At 38.4% G+C, this 19,684-nt stretch overlaps 1 protein-coding gene across 1 annotated transcript; it reads left to right on the forward strand.

Moving 5' to 3' along the window:
• The first annotated feature begins 463 nt into the window (after positions 1 to 463).
• On the forward strand, positions 464 to 19,169 carry LOC114462477 (protein-glutamine gamma-glutamyltransferase K-like). Its single transcript, XM_028445345.1, has 14 exons — positions 464 to 572; positions 6,362 to 6,651; positions 6,729 to 6,920; positions 13,980 to 14,231; positions 15,005 to 15,123; positions 15,247 to 15,354; positions 15,916 to 16,093; positions 16,186 to 16,324; positions 16,426 to 16,618; positions 16,771 to 16,924; positions 17,019 to 17,303; positions 18,385 to 18,545; positions 18,640 to 18,776; positions 18,855 to 19,169. Exons 2-14 carry the CDS (start codon positions 6,363 to 6,365, stop codon positions 19,012 to 19,014), a joined length of 2,367 nt encoding a protein of 788 aa, XP_028301146.1. The 5' UTR covers positions 464 to 572; position 6,362; the 3' UTR covers positions 19,015 to 19,169.
• The last annotated feature ends 515 nt before the right edge of the window (positions 19,170 to 19,684 follow it).

The raw sequence follows: 19,684 nt of genomic DNA on the forward strand, positions 1-19,684 counted from the left end.
TTATCACAGATTCATAGAACCCTTTATCCCCCTTATAGATGGCCCTGTCTCCACATGACTGTTCTTCAACCTTTATTTTGGGGGTCGTGGGCTGAAAAGGTTGAGAACCACTGATCTAAAGTGCATTCATCTGTTTGATTCCATATCGTTTTGAGTCAAAAGGAACATGTTACACAATTTGTATGCGTGAAGTGTGAACCAGTGTCCAATCAGAGGGAAGCGCTACCTGTAGCTTTTGTTACTCACACATAACAACATAGCAACTACACCTTAAGAGAGATCAATAATGGGGTGTTTTTGTGTTTACTCATAATGAGTATGCCTCATGTAAATATCAAACATTTTCCTTCCTTAAATAATTTTCTCATTACACTCAAAGCTCCTACCTTAATAAGACTTTCCAGTTGCAGCTTCCAGACATGTACTGTGTGTGGCAACAGAGAAGGTGTGTCAGACTGTTTCTGCCAAGTATTTAAACAAGCTCTGTATGTAGCCTGTCTGTGCAGCACAAAGCCAGAGCAAAGTGAAGAAGTCTTCTTTCGATCCTGACTCTTCTTCATCCACAGAGCAGAGTGAGTCTGAAATAGCAGCTTTGATTCTGTGTGTGTGTGTGTGTGTGTGTGTGTGTGTGTGTGTGTGTGTGTGTGTGTTCATACCATTACAGTCAATACTTACAAGGTGTTTAAGACGTAAACATTTAGAAAGACGCGATTAATTTATTCACACAATCGAATCAGACTGTTTTGATTTATTAGACTGAAATTCTTAACATTCTTTACCCACAAATAAAAACGTCTTTCTATTTAATTAGCTGATGGCCTTCATCTGGAGGATTACTGGTAAATGCTTGTTAATCGCATCTAATTGTTTGTACAACATCAAGAATTATAGATTAATTAACTTATGGAAATACACTAATTGTACAATCAGTGAAAGTCTGAGTTAACGCGCTAAGCGTTGTTGATGCCGATCCACTAAAATCATGGACAAATACATCCAGCTGTGGTGAAAGGCGTGCGTGATTTAATTAAATCCATAACCGAGATAGATGTGGTAAGAAAAGACCTTTTAGTTTTGTATGAGCGCAGGTTTTATTGGAACATACCAAACCTCTGACACATGTTCCCAACACGTGTCAGTAGCAGGCAGAGGATGAGGTCGGAGTCTGATCAAGCAGATAAAGTAGAGAGCCAAGCTCCTCTCACAGCATGTTTGGCTGTCGGCAGCCCTTATCGAATGCACTACGTCACGTTGTGTTCCTCTAATCTCAAGACTCTTCAAGAGCTCATTGTGCTGATTCCAAGAAAGGCTAGATTTGATTTTTGTTTGCACATTAGCTGTGTGGTACTTCAGATATGATTTAATTGCATTTAAAATTCTCCACAATCATGCTTTCAAATGTGCGCTAAGCTATTTTTGCAAAGAGACTGGACAAGAGAATGCTGAATATGGGCTCCATAGTGATATACTCCCCACTGCTGCACAGCATGGTGTTGGTCTAGGCAGTGTGAACACACTGTGCCTCTTTAAATAGAAAGTGAGTATAAAAACAAAAAGTTTGATGAAAATACCAATTAAGATTGAATTAAGCTTTTATTCTGTACACTAAATCCCATCAAACTATTGTCCATGCATTTATGAGAAATTTCAAAATGTCATTGAACTGTACATTGATTTATTTTTTGTTTAAGCGGTGGACTGAACAGTTTCCTGCTAAGGGGTTGTCTACCACGGAGTCAAATGTTTATTTTGTGTGTGTACCGTGGCTCAGTGGTAGAGTGGGTCGTCCAGTAACCGAAGGTTTGGGGGTTCGAATCCTGCTCTATCAGAGTCATTGTCATTGCCTTGTATGAATGGGTATGTATTGTGCATAAATGCTGGTGGTGGTCAGAGGGGCCGTAGGCGCGAAATGGCAGCCACGCTTCTGTCAGTCTCCCAGGGCTGCTATGGCTACATTGTAGCTTACCACCACCGGTATGACTGTGAGTAACTGGTGTGAATGAATAATGGTTTCTGTAATGCGCTTTGAGTCTCCTCGAAAAAAGTGCTATGTAAATCCAAGCCAATATATTTATTCATAGCTGAATAGGCTCTGCTTGTGTTTGCAGCACACTTTTAGAGCTACTCCAAACAGTCTTTGATGCAGTTGTGCGTGATCTAGATTCTACTTATTCCGATACTGGAGTCGAGACTTCTCTGGGCAGACAAACAGATATGAGAAGAAGAGCGCGTCGTCGATTAGTCGAAGCAAGCACAAAAGAACGCACAGAAAATTTGTTCTTTACCACCTGCTCTTTCACAACAATCAACAATGTAACAACAAATTACAGTTCTTTTGATGTTTTCTTTCATAAATTTGTTGGTTCTCCTGCCCACCCACAATGCCGTACGCTCTACTTCATCTTCGCCACTTGCTTGTGTTCACGGCGCACCTGAATTGATTGGAGTCACTCTGCCAAAGCAATCACTCTAGAATTCCGGATGCCGGATCCACTCCACACTTTGTTTCACACCATCCAAATTAGGCCGACTATCGGGAATAACAAATCTTAGTGCATTTTATCCGCACTAGGATTCCTTGGTATGGACACACTCTTAAACTAAATTGTTAGAAGTCCAAAGAAAGTTCTTGTACCTTATTCTGATGAAGGTAAAGTGTCAATGGAGCCTTTCTCCAAAATCTGGATGTCAATCTGACGCTCTCACGGTCAATTAAGGCAAAAAAGTCTGATCAGAGTAACCCAACTTGTCTAGGCTGGTGAATTGATTTGCATTTTAAGAGTTTGGCATCTGTGCCCTGCTGTCTGTTAGCTGGAAAGGTTTCACTTAGATAAAGTAGATAGTGACAAATGATTCATTCTACTATTGCACATTTGGAAGTCTGTGTTTGAGGCTCGGCCTGTCAGTTAAAACTGTGACGCACAGCCATCAGCTGGGAGGAGCTGTTCTCTTGCATACAACAGTATTTGTCTGTGGCCTGTTTATTGTTGTCTCTGTCTTAATTGTTCATGGTTGACGACAATAGGGAGTGAGGTTTTCTCAGTAACTGAGTGTCAAGAAAACCGGTTGGAGAACATTCACAGCTGCACAGGGAATTCAAAGCATGAAGTTAAAGCTTTAATGGCTTGAAGTCAGCAAAGATTTAACATAGGACAAGCTAAGAACATGGAGGCGGATCTACGTGTATGTTGTGGATTATTTAATATTTCATTGGTAATTCTGTGACGGTGCTTTTCAGTGATTATACCTGCCCTCCAGGCCATGAATACCTTTTGCGTGTTCAACTCTTAATTTGTGTCAAGATCAACAGTAATTTAAACTGTTAAATAACATCTTCCTGATGTCATTAACGTGCCCTTGGTTGGGAATCACTGCTGTAGGTTACCCAGGATGTGCTTTATGCAAAAGCACAAAAGCACTGTGGTATGATCTTGTGAATAGATAGGCGAGCAACTGTTTTCCATGGTCTTTTTCAATCAATGCTTGCATACTTTCCCGTAAAGCAGATTGATATTCAGCAGCAGCGACTCGGCGGCAGATGTTCTCATGGTATCAGTAGCAGCCTTCCTGTTTCCTGGCAGCAGGATATTCTTCACTTCTCTATGAATAGCAATGAACTATTCACTACTGTCTTATTTACTTTTTCTTTTCTTTTCAGTAGCGATAGCCTATCTAATTATTGACTGTACCTACATCGACGAAGGTGAAGAGGAAAAGCTGTGCGTGCGAAGCCTTATCTAATTACGTTGTTTATTACTTCTTCATTGATTCATGATCAATTGTTCATGATAATAATTTTTTTAATCTATTTTATAAGATAGAAAATATTTAGTTTACATTTATTTAATGTCAGAAGGTTGGAATATATAAAAGTGATGAATTATGACTATAATAGATTGAAGTGTTTAATTATAAAATATGAATAAAAACAGTCTAAACCAACCTTTCTGAAACTGTGAGCAACGTCAAAGGTTCTGAATAATCTGATGGGCTCGTGGTTTGAGAAACACTTTCTAAATACTACATTTTCAAGGTTTCACATGAATTAAATGGTAAGATAATGAGGAAAACTAGCAGTGACTTAAAAAAGGTAAGAAATGTTTCAATCATACAAAACTTTTTTTTTCTTAACTCATGCAATTGTTTCATTTTCATTACATACCATGTGAAATCTTTATGTTCTCATTAACTAGCCACTAACTCACAATTTTTAACTAATCGTAAAATTTGTAAAACTTTACAATTTTGTAATATTTTAGAAAAATCCACTTTGCATTTTTTTTTTTAAACAATATGCAGCTTCCTTAACAAAATTGTATCTGCAACACTTAAGCAAATTTGCCTCAATGTCTGTAAAAATAAAGTGCAGCATGTACCGGTACTCTATTAAAGCTCTGACTACATCTGTCACCTGTATTTATCTCTGTGTTTGAAGTCTGGCAAGTAAGATTAGCATTAATGATAACGGTTGAGTTGTTGGAAAACACAATCAGCAAAATATTGTATTCAGATTGATGATGTATGAATGTAAAATAACATTCAGAATGGAAGATTTCACTGGTTCCTAATGTGCAGAGTTTTCTGTTTGTTTAAAATTCCTCCCACAGCCCAAAAACCTGTACATTGTTGGCTGTGCAATTTTTATTCTCCATCTTTGTGTTGATCCTGTGACAGACTGGTGTGCATCCTAAATCAGCTGAGATAGGCAGCATAGGATACAGCTGGGATACAAGATGACATGAGAAATATTTTCAATAGGATGAAACAATGGTTCATGAAAGAGGCTCAAAGCAGAGCTATAGATCCAGTCGAAGTAGCTCAAGCATTCTCCTGTGCTAATCCCCCCATGGCCACCATGTTTTGGAGGTGTTACCTGCTACAATCACAACAAGAATGGGACAAGGATTTGGTAGTGAGCATATATCTGTCAGATGGTCTGTGAGAAACTATGAAACAGAATCACCGGAGGCAATTTATGGGATCAGTAAATCTGTATTGTTACTATCTATACTGTCATAACAACCCCGTGTAGATTATACTATACAGTACGTGTGTGATGAAGGATGGATGGTGAATCATCTGATCTGAGTTCCAAGCTATTTACAGTTTCCTTCATATAAGACAGTCTTTAAAACCTGTGTTTTTACTGCACCAGCCCAGTAATTACAAAAGTGTGCTCAGATGTTTCATTTCAGTATGTTTATAACTTTGTATCAAATGAACCTTGCATTTCCCCTCTTTTTGGCATCATGTGATTCAGTCAGTCTTGTTGGTCTTTTAAGCAAACTGAAGTGCAAAGAAATAGATGAAGTCCTTTTTTGCAAAGGAAAGCCGCATCGCAATGCCACACAGAGGCTAACAATTTGCACACCCGTTGTTAGCGTGCTGTAATCCATCAGGAAGCTGTTCGGTAATAACTGCTCATTTTTTAAACCTGTGATTGTTTATTTTTCTTTTTCCCCAATCACTTCAGGGGCTTGGATAAGTGTTGGAAAACCATTGTCAGTACCCACAGCTCAGCCACAACCTTTAAATCCATAGGGAAAGAACAAACCCATAAACACAATGCAGCGATGCACCTTAACACAACATGTTGAATTAATGAAGTGTCCTGTGGTCTTGTGACCTGAAATGTAATTTTGTTATCTCTGTATACTCAAGCTTAAAGAGGAGAGAGATCAAAAGGCATACAGAGTAATTAGCACTTGGTGGAAAAATCAACCCCATGATGCCATGGCATGAAAAACATCTGTGAGAATATTAGTTCACATTTGCATATTTTAGTGCATGTCATACTGTTGTTAAGATGTTCCTCAGGGACTTGCTGGTTTTAAACCACATTGTTTAGTGGATCTTTTCTCTGAAGGGAAAAAGTTTGGGTAAGAAACTGACCAAACTTAAAGAAAATATGATTCTTATCACTATAAGATAATTCGCTCTGGTTGTGTAGAGGTAAGGACTTAAACACTTTGCTGTTCTGTTCAAATCACACTTGATCTTCAACAAAAGGTTATTCTTTCAAATTCAATGAAGCTGATATAATTTAGAGCTCTTTTGATAAGCTGCATCAGAAACAAGGCTGTCAGCTCCGATAAAGATTCTGCATTGATAAACATGCATTATTATGCACACCTGTACAAAAAATCCCAGCCTTTTCTCTGTTGATATTAAACTTCAGAAGTTGCTTTGATGATGACATGGATTACTGCTCTTTGAAGCACATGATGTGCACTGAAGCCAAAGGAAAATACGCCAATTAGTGTAAAGTACAACCTCTGATACTTGAATCAGACACTTGTTACTTATTTTAAAAACTTGTTTTATTAATACACAAATTCTCATGTGTTTGTATTTTTCACAGGATGACAGTAGAGACTCGTTCAATAAGAGAAAGATCAGCAGTAGGCCGCTTTCCATCTGTCACTCTTGCTATTGGTGAGGAGAATGATGAGAAAAAAGAGGAGCAGGACGAAAATAACCCCAAGCAAGAAAATGCATGTCGACGATGGCTGCGTAAGGCCTGCCCGTGCTGCTGTCCACACGCACATGACGATGACGTGACAGAAACTATTGTCACAGGGATTGACGAGTTTGACAATGAAGAAGAGACAATCAGCGAGAAGCCTGCGACTGAATCCAGCGAGCTTAATGGTGATTTAGAGGCTTCGACTCAAACAGGCCTGAAGACTGTGGTACTTATGACGGATTTATCGCTTATGTTTCCACAGAGCTTCTTCTGAAAGTGAGATCCATAGACCTGGTAAAAAGCAAGTCAGAGGAGAACCGCAAAGTGCATCACACAGATCTTTACCAGAGCAACAACTTAATTATTCGGAGAGGGCAGAAGTTCGTCATGTGGATAACCCTGTCTCGGCCTTTTAACCCCACCACTGATCAGCTTCATCTTGAGCTCAAAACAGGTTCGTCAGCTTGCTTGATGTAGACGCTATACATTTAGGCAACCTTTCTGAAACTGTGAGCTACTTCATAGGTACTGCATAGTCTGAAGGGCTACCAAAGAACTATTTAAATGCTACATTTTCATGGTTTCACTTTAATTAGAAAGTAAGATAATAAAGAAGGCTAGAAGTAACAATTGCATAAACTAGGGAAAATTAAGTTTTTCATGTTGAACCCTCATCATTTTCTAAGTTAAAGTTTCATTTATTCAAACAAATTTTTTTCAGGAAAATTATTTTGATCTCCTGACATGTTTCGACTTTCAACTGCCAGTCTTCTTCAGAGGAGTCTGCTGATTGCTTTAACGTTTCCTTGACTTCCGCCTAATAATTCCAGCAAGTTATTTTTGTTTTCTTTTTGAATAATGTTAAAGTTTCATTTATTCAGACAACTGTTTTCCAGGATATTTACTTTGATTTCCAAACAGGTTTCAACTGTCAACTGCCAGTCCTCTTCATAGGCGTCTGCTGATTGCTCTGATGAATCCTTGACTTCCATGTAATACTTCCAGCAATTTCATAGTCTTCTTTTTGAATAATATGTTAAGCTTTCATTTATTCAGACTATTGTTGTTTACATCAAAGCGATCAGCACACGCCTCCGAGGAGGACTGGCAGGTGACAGCTGAAACATGTCAGGAGATCAAAGTAAATTTCTTGAAAAAGAGTTGTCGGAATAAATGAACCCGCAACATATTATTCAAAAAGAACTTGCTGGAATTATTAAGCGGAAGTCAAGGAAACGTCAAAGCGATCAGCAGACGCCTTTGAAGAAGACTGGCAGTTGAACGTTGAGACATGTCAGGAGATCAAAGTAAATTTCCTGAAAAAAAGTTGTCTGAACAAATGAAACTAACATATTAAAGGCAGGAAATGATGAGGTTTCAACATTTTTGCAATTGTTTCATTTTCATTACCTTTTACAGAAAATCCACCTTGTGTTTAAAAAAAAGTGTATATATACATATACTGTATCATATTATATACAACATATCACAGACCAGCAACACTTAAAAGACATTTGTCACAATGTCTTAGTGAAAATAAACATTTAAATGTGGTTAATTTATGACTTTATCAGCAGTATTTAACTTTACTAAGTACTAACTACATCTGTCATTAGTATTTAGCTTTGTGAGTTTGATTTCTGGAAAGTAAATCATATTTTAGATGGAGCTCCTGAGGGTCCCTCACATGATCCCTGAGGGTTACCTGTCTGTCAAAAACAAAACCAATTTTCACAGGCATTGGGTATAGATGCAACGTTCAATAAAAACAAACAACAGCTTCATCCTCTGAAAATGCAGTGGGATAAAATAAAAAGATGCTATGAAGCCTATAGAAACCAGCTCCATGAGCTTAGGGAGGACATCACTTTGGTTTACTTTTAGTAACATTTCTGGATGTTTAATCAAGGACAGTGTGAGTTGGAGAGGTTTTTGATTGCCATTGCCATGGAAGCCTTTTTTGTTGCTATGCTCCGGCTTCATTTCCATCCAATTCCTCAGTTGTCAATTAATTACCAATCCTGCTTTGACTGAATACTGAGCAATATCCTGCCACCTGTCATCTTACCACACTCCCACACCAGGTCAACTTCATTATGAACAACACAAGTGTTTACAGAATATTTTTCCTAACGTTTAGGGTGTGATAGTGAACAGAGATGAATAGTATTTTGTGACCATAATCAAGTTTTAAAATTAGCTTCAACGTTCAATCAAGTGTGTTGATAAGCATCAGTGTACTGTTCAGTGTCATAGAAGAACAGCATTACTATGAATTATCATCCTGTGATCTAAAAGATCAATAGATTCAGACAATAGATTCTGCTTTTAGGACAACATGTGAACCCACCCACTAAAGATGGAGCTTTCTGTTCCAAAACACAAAAACAAGGCTTTTTGAAAGCCTAAAAGCCAGTGAGTCATTTTCCTGCTCACGTCTCAGTCTCTATTTCCAGTCTTGAACACTGTGCAATTTCCAGACACCATCCAGCCCCCTCCCTCAAATTGACGATTTAGGAATTCAAGGGAGTTTTTCACAGCTGAATACTCTGACTTTAGGGTAACACCTGTGGAGCTTAAGTCTGACTGAAAGACTGTAATTTTCATTATACCTGGGAACACCAAGTCTAAGACAGAATCATGACTATACAGCCTTTTCTCTATTGTGTTACTGGTTTTAAGGCTACAAAGGCAATTTACTGATGGTGAAGACTACGATAATACATTAAAACCTCAAAGTGTAGGATCTAATAGAAATGTAATTTGGTGCAAAACTAAATGCGATTGAATCACGTTATTGCTTGCAACTAAAGAGGGGAAGGTCACTTACTTTCGCTGTGGGCAGATTTGTTCCCTCATTGCAAGTTTTAGGTTACGCTACGTACATACTAGCGAAAGCGTACGCCTCTTATAAGCAATTTTTGTGACTTTAGAAAAACGAATTTGGTGAGAGAATGTGCGCACCTCCACAGCAGCTCTCACCCTGCCATGCCCACAAAATCAGGAGAAATGGGAAAAGAGAAGGATTGAATTAAAGACAGCTACGTGAATCTGATACATTTGTGTGAAATAATTACATCTCACAACACATCAAATATGAAGGACATATTTGCAAAAATGAAGGAGGAAAAAAATTATACAGACACCCCAGGGAGTGATTGAACGTGCACGCACCCACACACATAGCCTAATTATTGGATTAATGATTTGAATTTATTGATTATCTAAGAGACAATGTCGATTAATAAACAGACGTGCAGTAAATGAGCCAGAGGTAGCCAAAACAGGATAGTTCTCATTAGGTGTCCCTGGCCAGATTTTAAAAGGCAACCGAAAATGTAAAAGGTATTAAAATACAGAGAGAATACAACATGACAAAAGAGAACAGGTATGACAAATAACAAAATAATAACTTTTTTTTTTTTAATGATTTTTTACTGATAAAAAAGCACCAAGCCTGGACCTAAAATGCTCAGAATTTCCACACCGTAAATTACAACAGGGACACAAATGAAATAGTTAACCCATACCATAACAAAAGAGAAACAAACAACCCTAACAAACAAAAATACCAACATCTAAATGAAAAGAAATAAAAGGCAGTTGGTGTGAACATAATTGGTGGTCAAGAAGCTGTATTTTTAGCTGCTGAGAAAAGGAGGCGTATGTGAAGAGTTGTCTGATGTGGTCTGGTTTTTTATTCCATTCCTGTGCAGCCTTGAGTGAAAAAGCAGAGCTTTTCCTCAAAGGAACGACACAATCTCCTCGAGCTGATCCTCTGGTTACCCGCACAGAATTTGACCTCTCTCTACGTGATAAATGTCATTGTAAAACAAACCACTTTCTGTGTTTCAGCGTACACACCTGAAGTGATCTTTCTCACGCACAGTTTTATAAATGAGGCCCCAGAACAGTTGTCTTTAATGGGGTAATGGTACTAAAATGTTAACCAATAGATATTAGAAGGTGATCTGAAAGAATAGGATTAACAGAATGATCAATATTTACACAATGCATTAGAACTGCTGACACTCCCCCTCCCCAACCAGTTTCACGGGGGACATGGTGGTTATTAACTGGGTGATTAACTGGGAGTGCTGGCTTCATTAAGAGCAACATTCTCTCTTTTTGTAAGCCAGAACTCAGTGAGGCATAGTCAACCAAAGTGATGGTCGGTTAAGATCATTCACTGAGAGAGATTTAGATTGGAGGGATTTCATGTTTAATTTTCCACATTTAATTGTTTTTTTTTCATTGTTCTGTGTTACTGTATGCTTGTAGTTTAAATTGTGTTTAAGTGTTTATGTGGGTTTCAGAGTGCTGCTTTCTCCAGACCAATACAGTGTCTCTAGGGTGTAAGTACTGATCTAAGGAGGCGTCTGTTAGGGTTGGGGTCAATTATAGTGTAAATTATATTTCATTACAATTATAGTGTAATTTAAAAAATCTGTTGCTGTTGTAATTGTATTTAAATCGTATTTGAGTTCAGATAATTGATTTTTTGCCGTGAAAATTCTATAAAAGTTGGGGAACCATATTACAGTTGTATGTACCGTTCTACACATATAGTTAACAATTATTAAACTATATTAAATATCAAGCTTTCCCACATTTTACCATTTAAAAAAATTATAATTAAATCGAGAGATATACGGACGCAAAAAAGTCTCAGACGCCCACACTATAAATATTAAAATCTACATTTTAATTGATAAGGAAGCCTAACAAGGTCATCAATAGATAGGGAAGAAATTAAATGATGTTTGTTTTTTAGTGTGTTTTACAGCTGATTTAGGACCTGATCTCATAAGAGATGCTTACACAAGAAGAAGGTTAACTGTTATTAGATAATTTATTTCAATTGTGATGAATTGTCATTGAACTTTAGTAATTGAGAACATAATTGTAATTGACTTTCTGAGGATGCATTTGGAAAAATGCTGGTCACTGTAATCATAATTGAATTGTAATTGAACATGAGTAATTGAAAGCGTAAATGTCACTGAAAAATGTAATTGATCCCAACCCTGGCGTCTGTAGCTGCCTGCTTAATCTCAGGCAGTCATGTATGTGTAGAGCTATGGATCACACACTTTAAGTTTGATTTTAGTATTTGGGCTTTGAGTGAATTAAAAAAGTCTGTCCTTTTTGAATAGGTCAGCATGTTTCCAAAACAGGTAGAAGTTATCAATAAACACGAAGTTATGGAGTCAAAGTTATATTTGGTGTCAATTACAGATCTGCAATGCTAATACTGCATTTTAGGTTTTCACCAGTGGTGGGGGCAATGCATCAAAAACGCTGAACGCCAACTGCTGTTTTAAACAGAAGATGTAGAAGATGAGAACACCTAATGAACTTTAGTGCAAACACTCTAATATTGTGCCACAAAGCATGTAACAACAAAGTAAAGAGATTAACTCAACCTGATTTTGTTCTCTTGCCGTGTTGTGACGTCGGCACAAAATGCCTGTGATTTTTGACAATAATCTACTGAGTTGGATTTGTGTTCAACAAAGATTAGGATTCACAGGAATAAAAACCACAAATTCAACTGAGATTTGGCTGCACAAACTTTACATGTGCACACCCAACTTCTGAGAGTAACCTTAACCCACATTGTTTTTTTTCCCCTGTTTGTAGTTTGTAGGGACTCAGGTTACCCTCACCGTTAGTGTAAGCTTTTAACATGACTCATCAGAGTGAATGTTGTTTTGTGTTGCGTCTCCATGAGATGGCATTTTGAGCAAGGCATACCACGCCTTCCATTCTAAATAATTCAGCACCCCCAAACCATGAACAGTGTAGATGAAAGATGCTATTAACATTTAATGAAATTGATTAAAAGATTATTAGAAAAGAAATGAATAATTATTGGGAGGACTACGTATATAGAAAGTAGCTAAAGTGCACAATCAGGCCTATTTACATATCTTTACACCCATTAATATGCATTGTCCCTTCCACCTGAACACAATTGAACAATTGTTTGTATTATCACTCTGTTATCTTTACTGTTAATAATAAGTAATAAAAGGTTTATTTATGTGTTTAAGATATTTGTTGACTAAAACTTTAAATGAAATTAGCATTATACTGTATATTCATCTGATATTCGGCAAAACGTGTGTTGCTCATAAGCCCAAAGCTAACTTTACTCTGATATTTAAGTTTAATAAAAACGTACTTTATTTATTTTAACCTTTTTTAGCCCTACATATGTTTCCTTTCGCCTGTAGACTACAGTATGTTTACCCAGCTCTTTCTATAGTTTGTGTTTGAATAAACAGAATCAAAATGAGTTAGTATTTATGATTTAAAAATGATTAACAATCTATTTCAAAGTGTGAGATTATGTTCTGTGGGTACTTGTTAATTATTAAATGTTACTTACAATATTTTATCCAAGTTAATCTTGATTTTAACAGATATATTCTCTCTGTGTGTGTTTTTAATCCAAACATAAATTTGTGTTGCGTCAGCGCTGTTTGCTGGTGACTCATTCAGCTGCATTGTCTTCTGATTGTCTCTTGAAAGCAGCTTTTATCTACTATTACTCCCCATTAGTAATCTGTCAATAAAGCTGCAGTTGATTCGTCGTTGTCAACAATGCAGCTTGGATGGTCACAGGGGAGGAGATTCATAGACATGTATGTTGAAAAGGAAATGCCCTAAAAGTGACAAGAACGAGGGTGGGGGGTAAAAAAAAAAAAAAAAACCCAAAAAAACAATAATGCAAAAATTATTGGTAACATAATTAATAATGTTGACGACAAAGATTTGCGTCAATATTTTGTTTAATGTTGTAAATTTATGATAAAATCACGAAGTCACATGACGAGCGCCAAAAAAACCTTATTTTTAAAAGAACAACAAATGAATTCAAATATATTTTGTACAGTCGCTTTATTTTATGGCACTTAAAATATTTGTATATTATGCACATTATATTAAGAATTGTATTTTTTCAAATGAATTTGGGAAAACTGTAATGCTCCCCATGCCACCCCCCCAGAGAAAACTCTATTTAACTTTAGACAGTCTTTTGACCAAAAAGCAACTTAGTTTTGGTCAAAATTTAGTCATCCAGACTATTTCAGTTATAGCCTAGTTTTAGTTAACGAAATAACAAGAAGTCCTTATTGAATTAAATTTTACCGATATGTTCGACAAAAATATGAAGCATAAAAGATCATGCATTTTTTTTAAAGATTCAATTACCATTGATTCACCTTATATGGGATGGTATCAATGTTTGTAAATATACAAACATATTAGTGTAACCAATGGGTAAGACTGAGCCGTCTTATGTCCACAAACTAGTCTGCGACAAACAAAAAGGAGGTGTAACATTTCATTCGGATTTTTCCACCATCTCATTCTGCACACAGGATCAACAAAGATGTGGTTTTATCTTGAAAATTAACTCAAATGTTTTTGTCTGAACATGTTCTGAACCCATAAGCCTGATATTTTGCTATTACATCACATGCATCTCTTCTCACTTTCATAGGGTCACTGCCAGTAGTGTCAAAAGAAACACATGTGATTGTTCCTTTGGTGAAGCAGTTGGATCAAAATTCCTGGGGAAGTAGAATTATTGAGCAGGACAGCACAAAGATTAAGTTGATGGTGAATTCGCCTGCCACAGCTGTTATTGGTCATTATCGACTCACAGTGGAAACCAATTCTACGAGTGGACAGTTTGTCTCCGAACACAATTCTGCAAATGATGTCTACATCTTGTTCAACCCCTGGTGTGAAGGTAAACTCCTCTTTAGTATCACTAGTATGGGAAAAAAGAGATGCAGTTTCACGCCTTGTCAAACATAAATTACATTCAATGATACGGCATGCTTCGGTCAGTAACTATTTGGATTAATTACTGGGCTAATAAAGACTAATGTGTCTGTATACTATCATTCTGTGATGAATATTACTAAAACTAAATCAGAAGGATTTATTTATTAATTACTGATGGTCGGTGGCGGGGTTTGCTCGGTCCTCGGCTCCTTGGGACTTTCTCGGATGTGTATATGGGGGGCGGTGGCTGCCTCTTGGCTTGGGATCTTGGAGGCGTCTGGGGGGTTGCTCGGCTGTGGGATGGTGGCCTGGGGCTCCTTGGCCCCAGCTTTCTCTGCTGGCCTGGCTGCATCTTTGGTTCCGGGGCAGCGCTTGGGTTTGCAGTAGCGGTTTTTGCACACACATTGGTCTACAATGCACTGGCATGCCTTGGGCTGTGGGATATCTCCTACTGGGCTTCAGAATTTAAAAAAAAAAGAGAAAAAAAATTACTGATGGAACTCAAGTATTTCAATCTGTACAGAGAATGAATTACAGTCCTGTTTACATGATCCTGTAGGCAGCAGAGAACAGATATATTGCAAGCATTTTAAGAATGTCCCTGGTTACAATGCATTTGCGTCTATAAAATGTTTTTCATTGTTATAGCAAACAGTTTAACTAGAAGAAAATAAGATCTCAGTTCTGAGGTGTTGAGATAAGAATTTTGAGCGTGTTTCTTTTGCTGATTGCCAGACGACGTGGTGTTTTTGCATTCCGAGGAAGAAAGGCAGGAATATGTCCTGAACGATGTTGGAATAATCTACTATGGCACAATGAATCAGATTGGGGAGAGAACATGGGATTATGGGCAGGTGAGTTGGTTGAGTGGGTTTCCACACTTGTTTATGTATGTGTTAGGTGTGCAATATGACTAGGAGAAACCTGCTAACTCAACATCACCAACATCATGGTTGTTTTCTTTCTTTTGCTTTTAGTTTGATGAAGGGATTCTTGCCGCTTGTCTTTTTGTTCTAGAGAAGAGTGGAACTCCACCATCCGGTTGGGCAGACCCAGTTAATGTGGTGCGGGTTGTCTCAGCCATGGTGAGTATGTTGCTTTTTATTTCAGTCAAATAGTCAAATAGCTTTATTTAGCATGCATTTTAGATTTGGCGGTAAGGCTCTGTTCTGGGACCTCCATGCCCTTTCCGGCAGCTGCGTGGAAAGCCTGAAAGGAAGGGAGATCCCATTCGCTTTTCCATGAGCTACATGGAGAGGCATATGCAGAGAGAGCGGTCAGCAGGACCCCCTGGAACAGAAGCACAGTTAGATAGCACCAAAAGACAGTGTTTAATTGGAGAGAAGAGGAGGAGCTGGGGTTGTGAGGTCTTTGCAGACGCAGCAGACCCATCTAACCAATGGGAAGCATAGAACATAATCAGCTGGATGATTAACTGAATAGGGGATGGATGCTCTCAGTTGTTAACAGCTACTGACAGATGAAGGGGCTGGACTAGCTTGACTTTCCTAAGGTAGCATCTGAAAGTTGATGTCTTCCAAACCAATTTTTGCTTGTGCAATTATGTCCAGAGTGCTTTCTCTGGTGAGTTTTTCCCCCCCCCCCCAAACATGTAAATAAAAGATATTCTCTTTCTTTCTCTATAGATCAACTCTGTTGATGATCATGGTGTAATTGAGGGGAACTGGTCTGGAAACTATTCTGGTGGAAGTTTTCCGACAATGTGGAGTGGAAGTGTTGAAATTCTGAAAGAATACCATAAAAACAAGGGCACCCCTGTGAAATATGGCCAGTGCTGGGTCTTTGGTGGGGTTGTGACAACAGGTTGGTTAACCCTATTTTTCTATGCATCATGACGTCTTGTTTTCGTATGTGACAATTTAGGTATAGAATTATCATGCATGTCACTCTTTCAGTTTTAAGGTCATTAGGCATTCCCTGTCGAACTGTGACCAATTTCAGCTCGGCTCATGACACAGACGTCTCTTTGACAACAGATGTCTATCTGGACAATAACTTGGAGCCATTAGAACACCTGAATTCAGACTCTGTCTGGTATGCTTGGTCATTAGGTTTTTGTAGCTTTTTACATCATTGTAGTCATCAGTCTATGAGGCACACGTGTTGCTCTATTAACCTCAGGTCTTTATCTAAAGGAACTTCCATGTTTGGAACGACTGCTGGATGGCACGTCCTGATTTACCTCCAGGCAATGGCGGTTGGCAGGCTGTTGATGCCACCCCTCAGCAGACAAGCCAAGGCACCTTCCGCTGTGGTCCTGCTTCTCTCACTGCTATCCGCTATGGTCAGGTCTACTTGAAACATGACGCTGCCTTTGTGTTTGCTGAGGTTTGTGGAATTCTCCTCCTCATTAATTAAATTCTGCACTGTATATGAACAAGGTCAAGAACATTTTACCAAGTGGTGTGTATTGATTTAGGAATAACAAGAACTCATATGGCATTATGAGACTTGTTCAGTGTTTTCTTTTGCACCTGCAGGTAAATAGTGATAAAATCTACTGGCAGAGGAATGTGGATGGTACCTTCAGTCAAATCTATGATGAGAAAAATATTGTTGGCCACTTTATCAGCACTAAGGCCGTTGGCTCTGATGATCGCAATGATATCACAAACCTCTACAAACACCCTGAGGGTAAAAGTTAAAATCTAGACATTGATAATAAAACCCATTAACAGTTTAAAATTGTCTTTGTTGGATCGACTTCATATTTTTATGCACTTTTTAGGGTCTGAGCAGGAGCGCATTGCTGTGGAAACAGCTTGCAGCTATGGCACTAAGGCAAAGGCCTATTCAGCGCCCACAGCGCAAGACGTCTCTGTACATGTGACTATGGAAGATGATGGACCAAGAATGGGGGATGACGCAGAGCTAACCATCACATTACAAAACAGCAGCTCAGAAAATCGTACAGTCAACCTCCACAGTCAGGTGTCTGTCATGTACTACACTGGAGTCCATAAAGCCACAGTGAAGAAAGACACAACAGATATTGATCTACTGCCTAATGAGGGTAAGTCAGCTTTACTAACACAACAGATGCAGTGCAGAGCAGTGACAGCTTGTTGGGTTTGGTATTAGGAATGGTCCAAAATTTAGACTTGGTATTGGTAGCATAGGCAAAGAAGGTGCCAAAAAATTACTTCATTTTTTCACTGTATTAATTAAAAACACTGGGCAGCACCATGGCATGGTGGTTAGCCCTACCCCACAGGAAGGACCGCACCTTCGGAGGACCGGCTTCTCGCAGGGCTTGTGTAGTTTTCTTTTCCTCAGTATTTCATCATCCTCCAATGTACATTTGAGGGGGTTATAAAGGGTGACTTGAAATTTTAATGTTTTTTTGTACTCGGAGAACACAAACCTCCACCAAGCGCCAAATATCCCCTTGATCCTGATCAAGGTACCATGATAATTCACACTTTTAAAGGAAGAAAAGTTTATCCCCATTAATAAAGATACAGTATAACAGTACAATTCTACATTGTAGTATGTGCTAATTCAAATTAAAATGCACATTTTAATTAAAATCTTTGCCATTTTATTCTCCCAAGGCAGTGTCATTCAACTAATACAATCCTATTGTAACAGTTTAATATGTGTGCTGAATGCTTTTCTGAGTGAAAGCCAAGAGCTCATATTTTTTATAGGACTTTGATGATAGAAATTAGTAGCTTGATTGATTTTACATATACACAGGAGTTTGGCGACTGGTCTTATCAGAGAAACATAAGTGGATGATGTCAAAGGAGTAATCTTAGTAAGATGTAACAGAGAGTTGATAAATATTTATATTTTCTATGGTAACTGAGGGATGGGTGTCATTCTGTTTAAATAGCCCTGCATACTTCACTCTGCCTGCCTGTTCCAACCTGTTGCTTGCATCACTTTGAAAAGGAACATATTCTAGCACACACTGCTCAAGGAGTGGCTAAAATAACCCAATCTCCTTGTTATTGTGCTTATTGAAATAATTGAGGGTTATAGAGAAAACACTTAATCAGGCAATAAGTAACAAAGTAATCATCCTCACACACCCTCTGTAGTTCATTAATCGTTTTTGTTCTATTTGTTTCTTTGTCTGGTTTCTAAAGAAAAGAGTTTGAACTGGACTCTTGATTACAAAGACTACAAAAACCAACTAATAGATCAAGCTGCCCTGATGCTGACTCTGTTAGGCAGGGTCGTAGAAACACGGCAGGTTCTGGCCACACAGTTCAACTTCAGGCTCAGGACCCCAGACCTCATCATCAACGTAAGAAGCCAAGCTCATCAGGGGAAAGGAAAAAGGGAAGATTAAAATCTAATCTTAGATCTGAATTCTTCTTTTTTTTTTTTTAAACTCTTAGCCGATTGGGAAGGCTGCAGTAGGTGAGAAGATGGCTGTCAAGATATCATTTACTAACCCGCTACCACAAGTGCTCAAAGCCGTGATCTTTCATGTCGAAGGGCTCGGCCTTCTACCCCCACGAAAGATTAATTACGGGTAGGGATCAAAAGTCTTGTGACCTCTTCTGTCACCCTCTTTTGTGATCGTTATTGTAATTTTCTATCATGTCCACAGAGATATTGACAGCCATGCTTCTGTGTCCATCACTGAGCACTTAGTCCCCACCCTGTCTGGAAAGAGGAAACTACTGGCTTCGATGGACTGCAAACAGCTCACTCAGGTTCATGGTGTGAGCAACATTACTGTGTCCAACAAAAGCACAACAGCAACATAGTGTATATGAGAAAATGAGGCACCTTGATGTGGAATGTTTACATTTATTCCCACCATTTAAAGTCCAGTATTATGCTATTTTTCACCCAACTCCATTTGTTCTAAGAACCCCAACACCATGGTATTTGAGGTTTATTTTCCAAAACTCATGTTTTTCAGAGTTTTAGCCCTCTGAAAAGTGACTTTCTGAGCAGTTCTAAAAATGGCCTGTTTTGGGGCCTACTTATGCACATTCATGAGCAGACGTGTCTGTAGATGCTGACTCCACACAACAGCTGATCACTAGCTATTTTCTTTTGCTATCCACACACTATTGTTATTGTTTTCTGCCAAAAAAACACTGCACATTACAGTAAAACACTTTTTATTATGATTGTGAGTCAGACAAACACTGTTTCAGGGTGTGTGCGCGGCAGGAGCAGTGGAGTCAGTGAGCTGAGTCAGCCGCTTCAAACACTCACTGCATCTGCTCCATCGTTTTCTTGACATCCTCTCCTCTACTGATTACAGGAATAGTTTATTCAAGGTGATAGTCCACTGTTTTGTCCAACCGCTGTGTCGCATTGGGTCACAAGCACATCAGATCATGTCAAAGGCAAAATGCGGCGGTATAACGGATACTAAAAATGGAGCTGTGCCGGGTGCTACAACATTACTGCCCACTGCTCCAC

Source organism: Gouania willdenowi, chromosome 4 (assembly GCF_900634775.1).
Source record: "Gouania willdenowi chromosome 4, fGouWil2.1, whole genome shotgun sequence".
NCBI classification, from domain to species: Eukaryota; Metazoa; Chordata; class Actinopteri; order Blenniiformes; family Gobiesocidae; genus Gouania; species Gouania willdenowi.

Excerpts from the sequence above, each read along its gene's own strand:
- LOC114462477 (XM_028445345.1), top strand. The coding sequence starts at position 6,363 with ATGACAGTAGAGACTCGTTCAATAAGAGAAAGATCAGCAGTAGGCCGC. Across the intron at positions 6,652-6,728 it reads TGAATCCAGCGAGCTTAATG|AGCTTCTTCTGAAAGTGAGA; the intron begins GTGATTTAGAGG and ends ATGTTTCCACAG. Across the intron at positions 18,777-18,854 it reads CCACGAAAGATTAATTACGG|AGATATTGACAGCCATGCTT; the intron begins GTAGGGATCAAA and ends TCATGTCCACAG.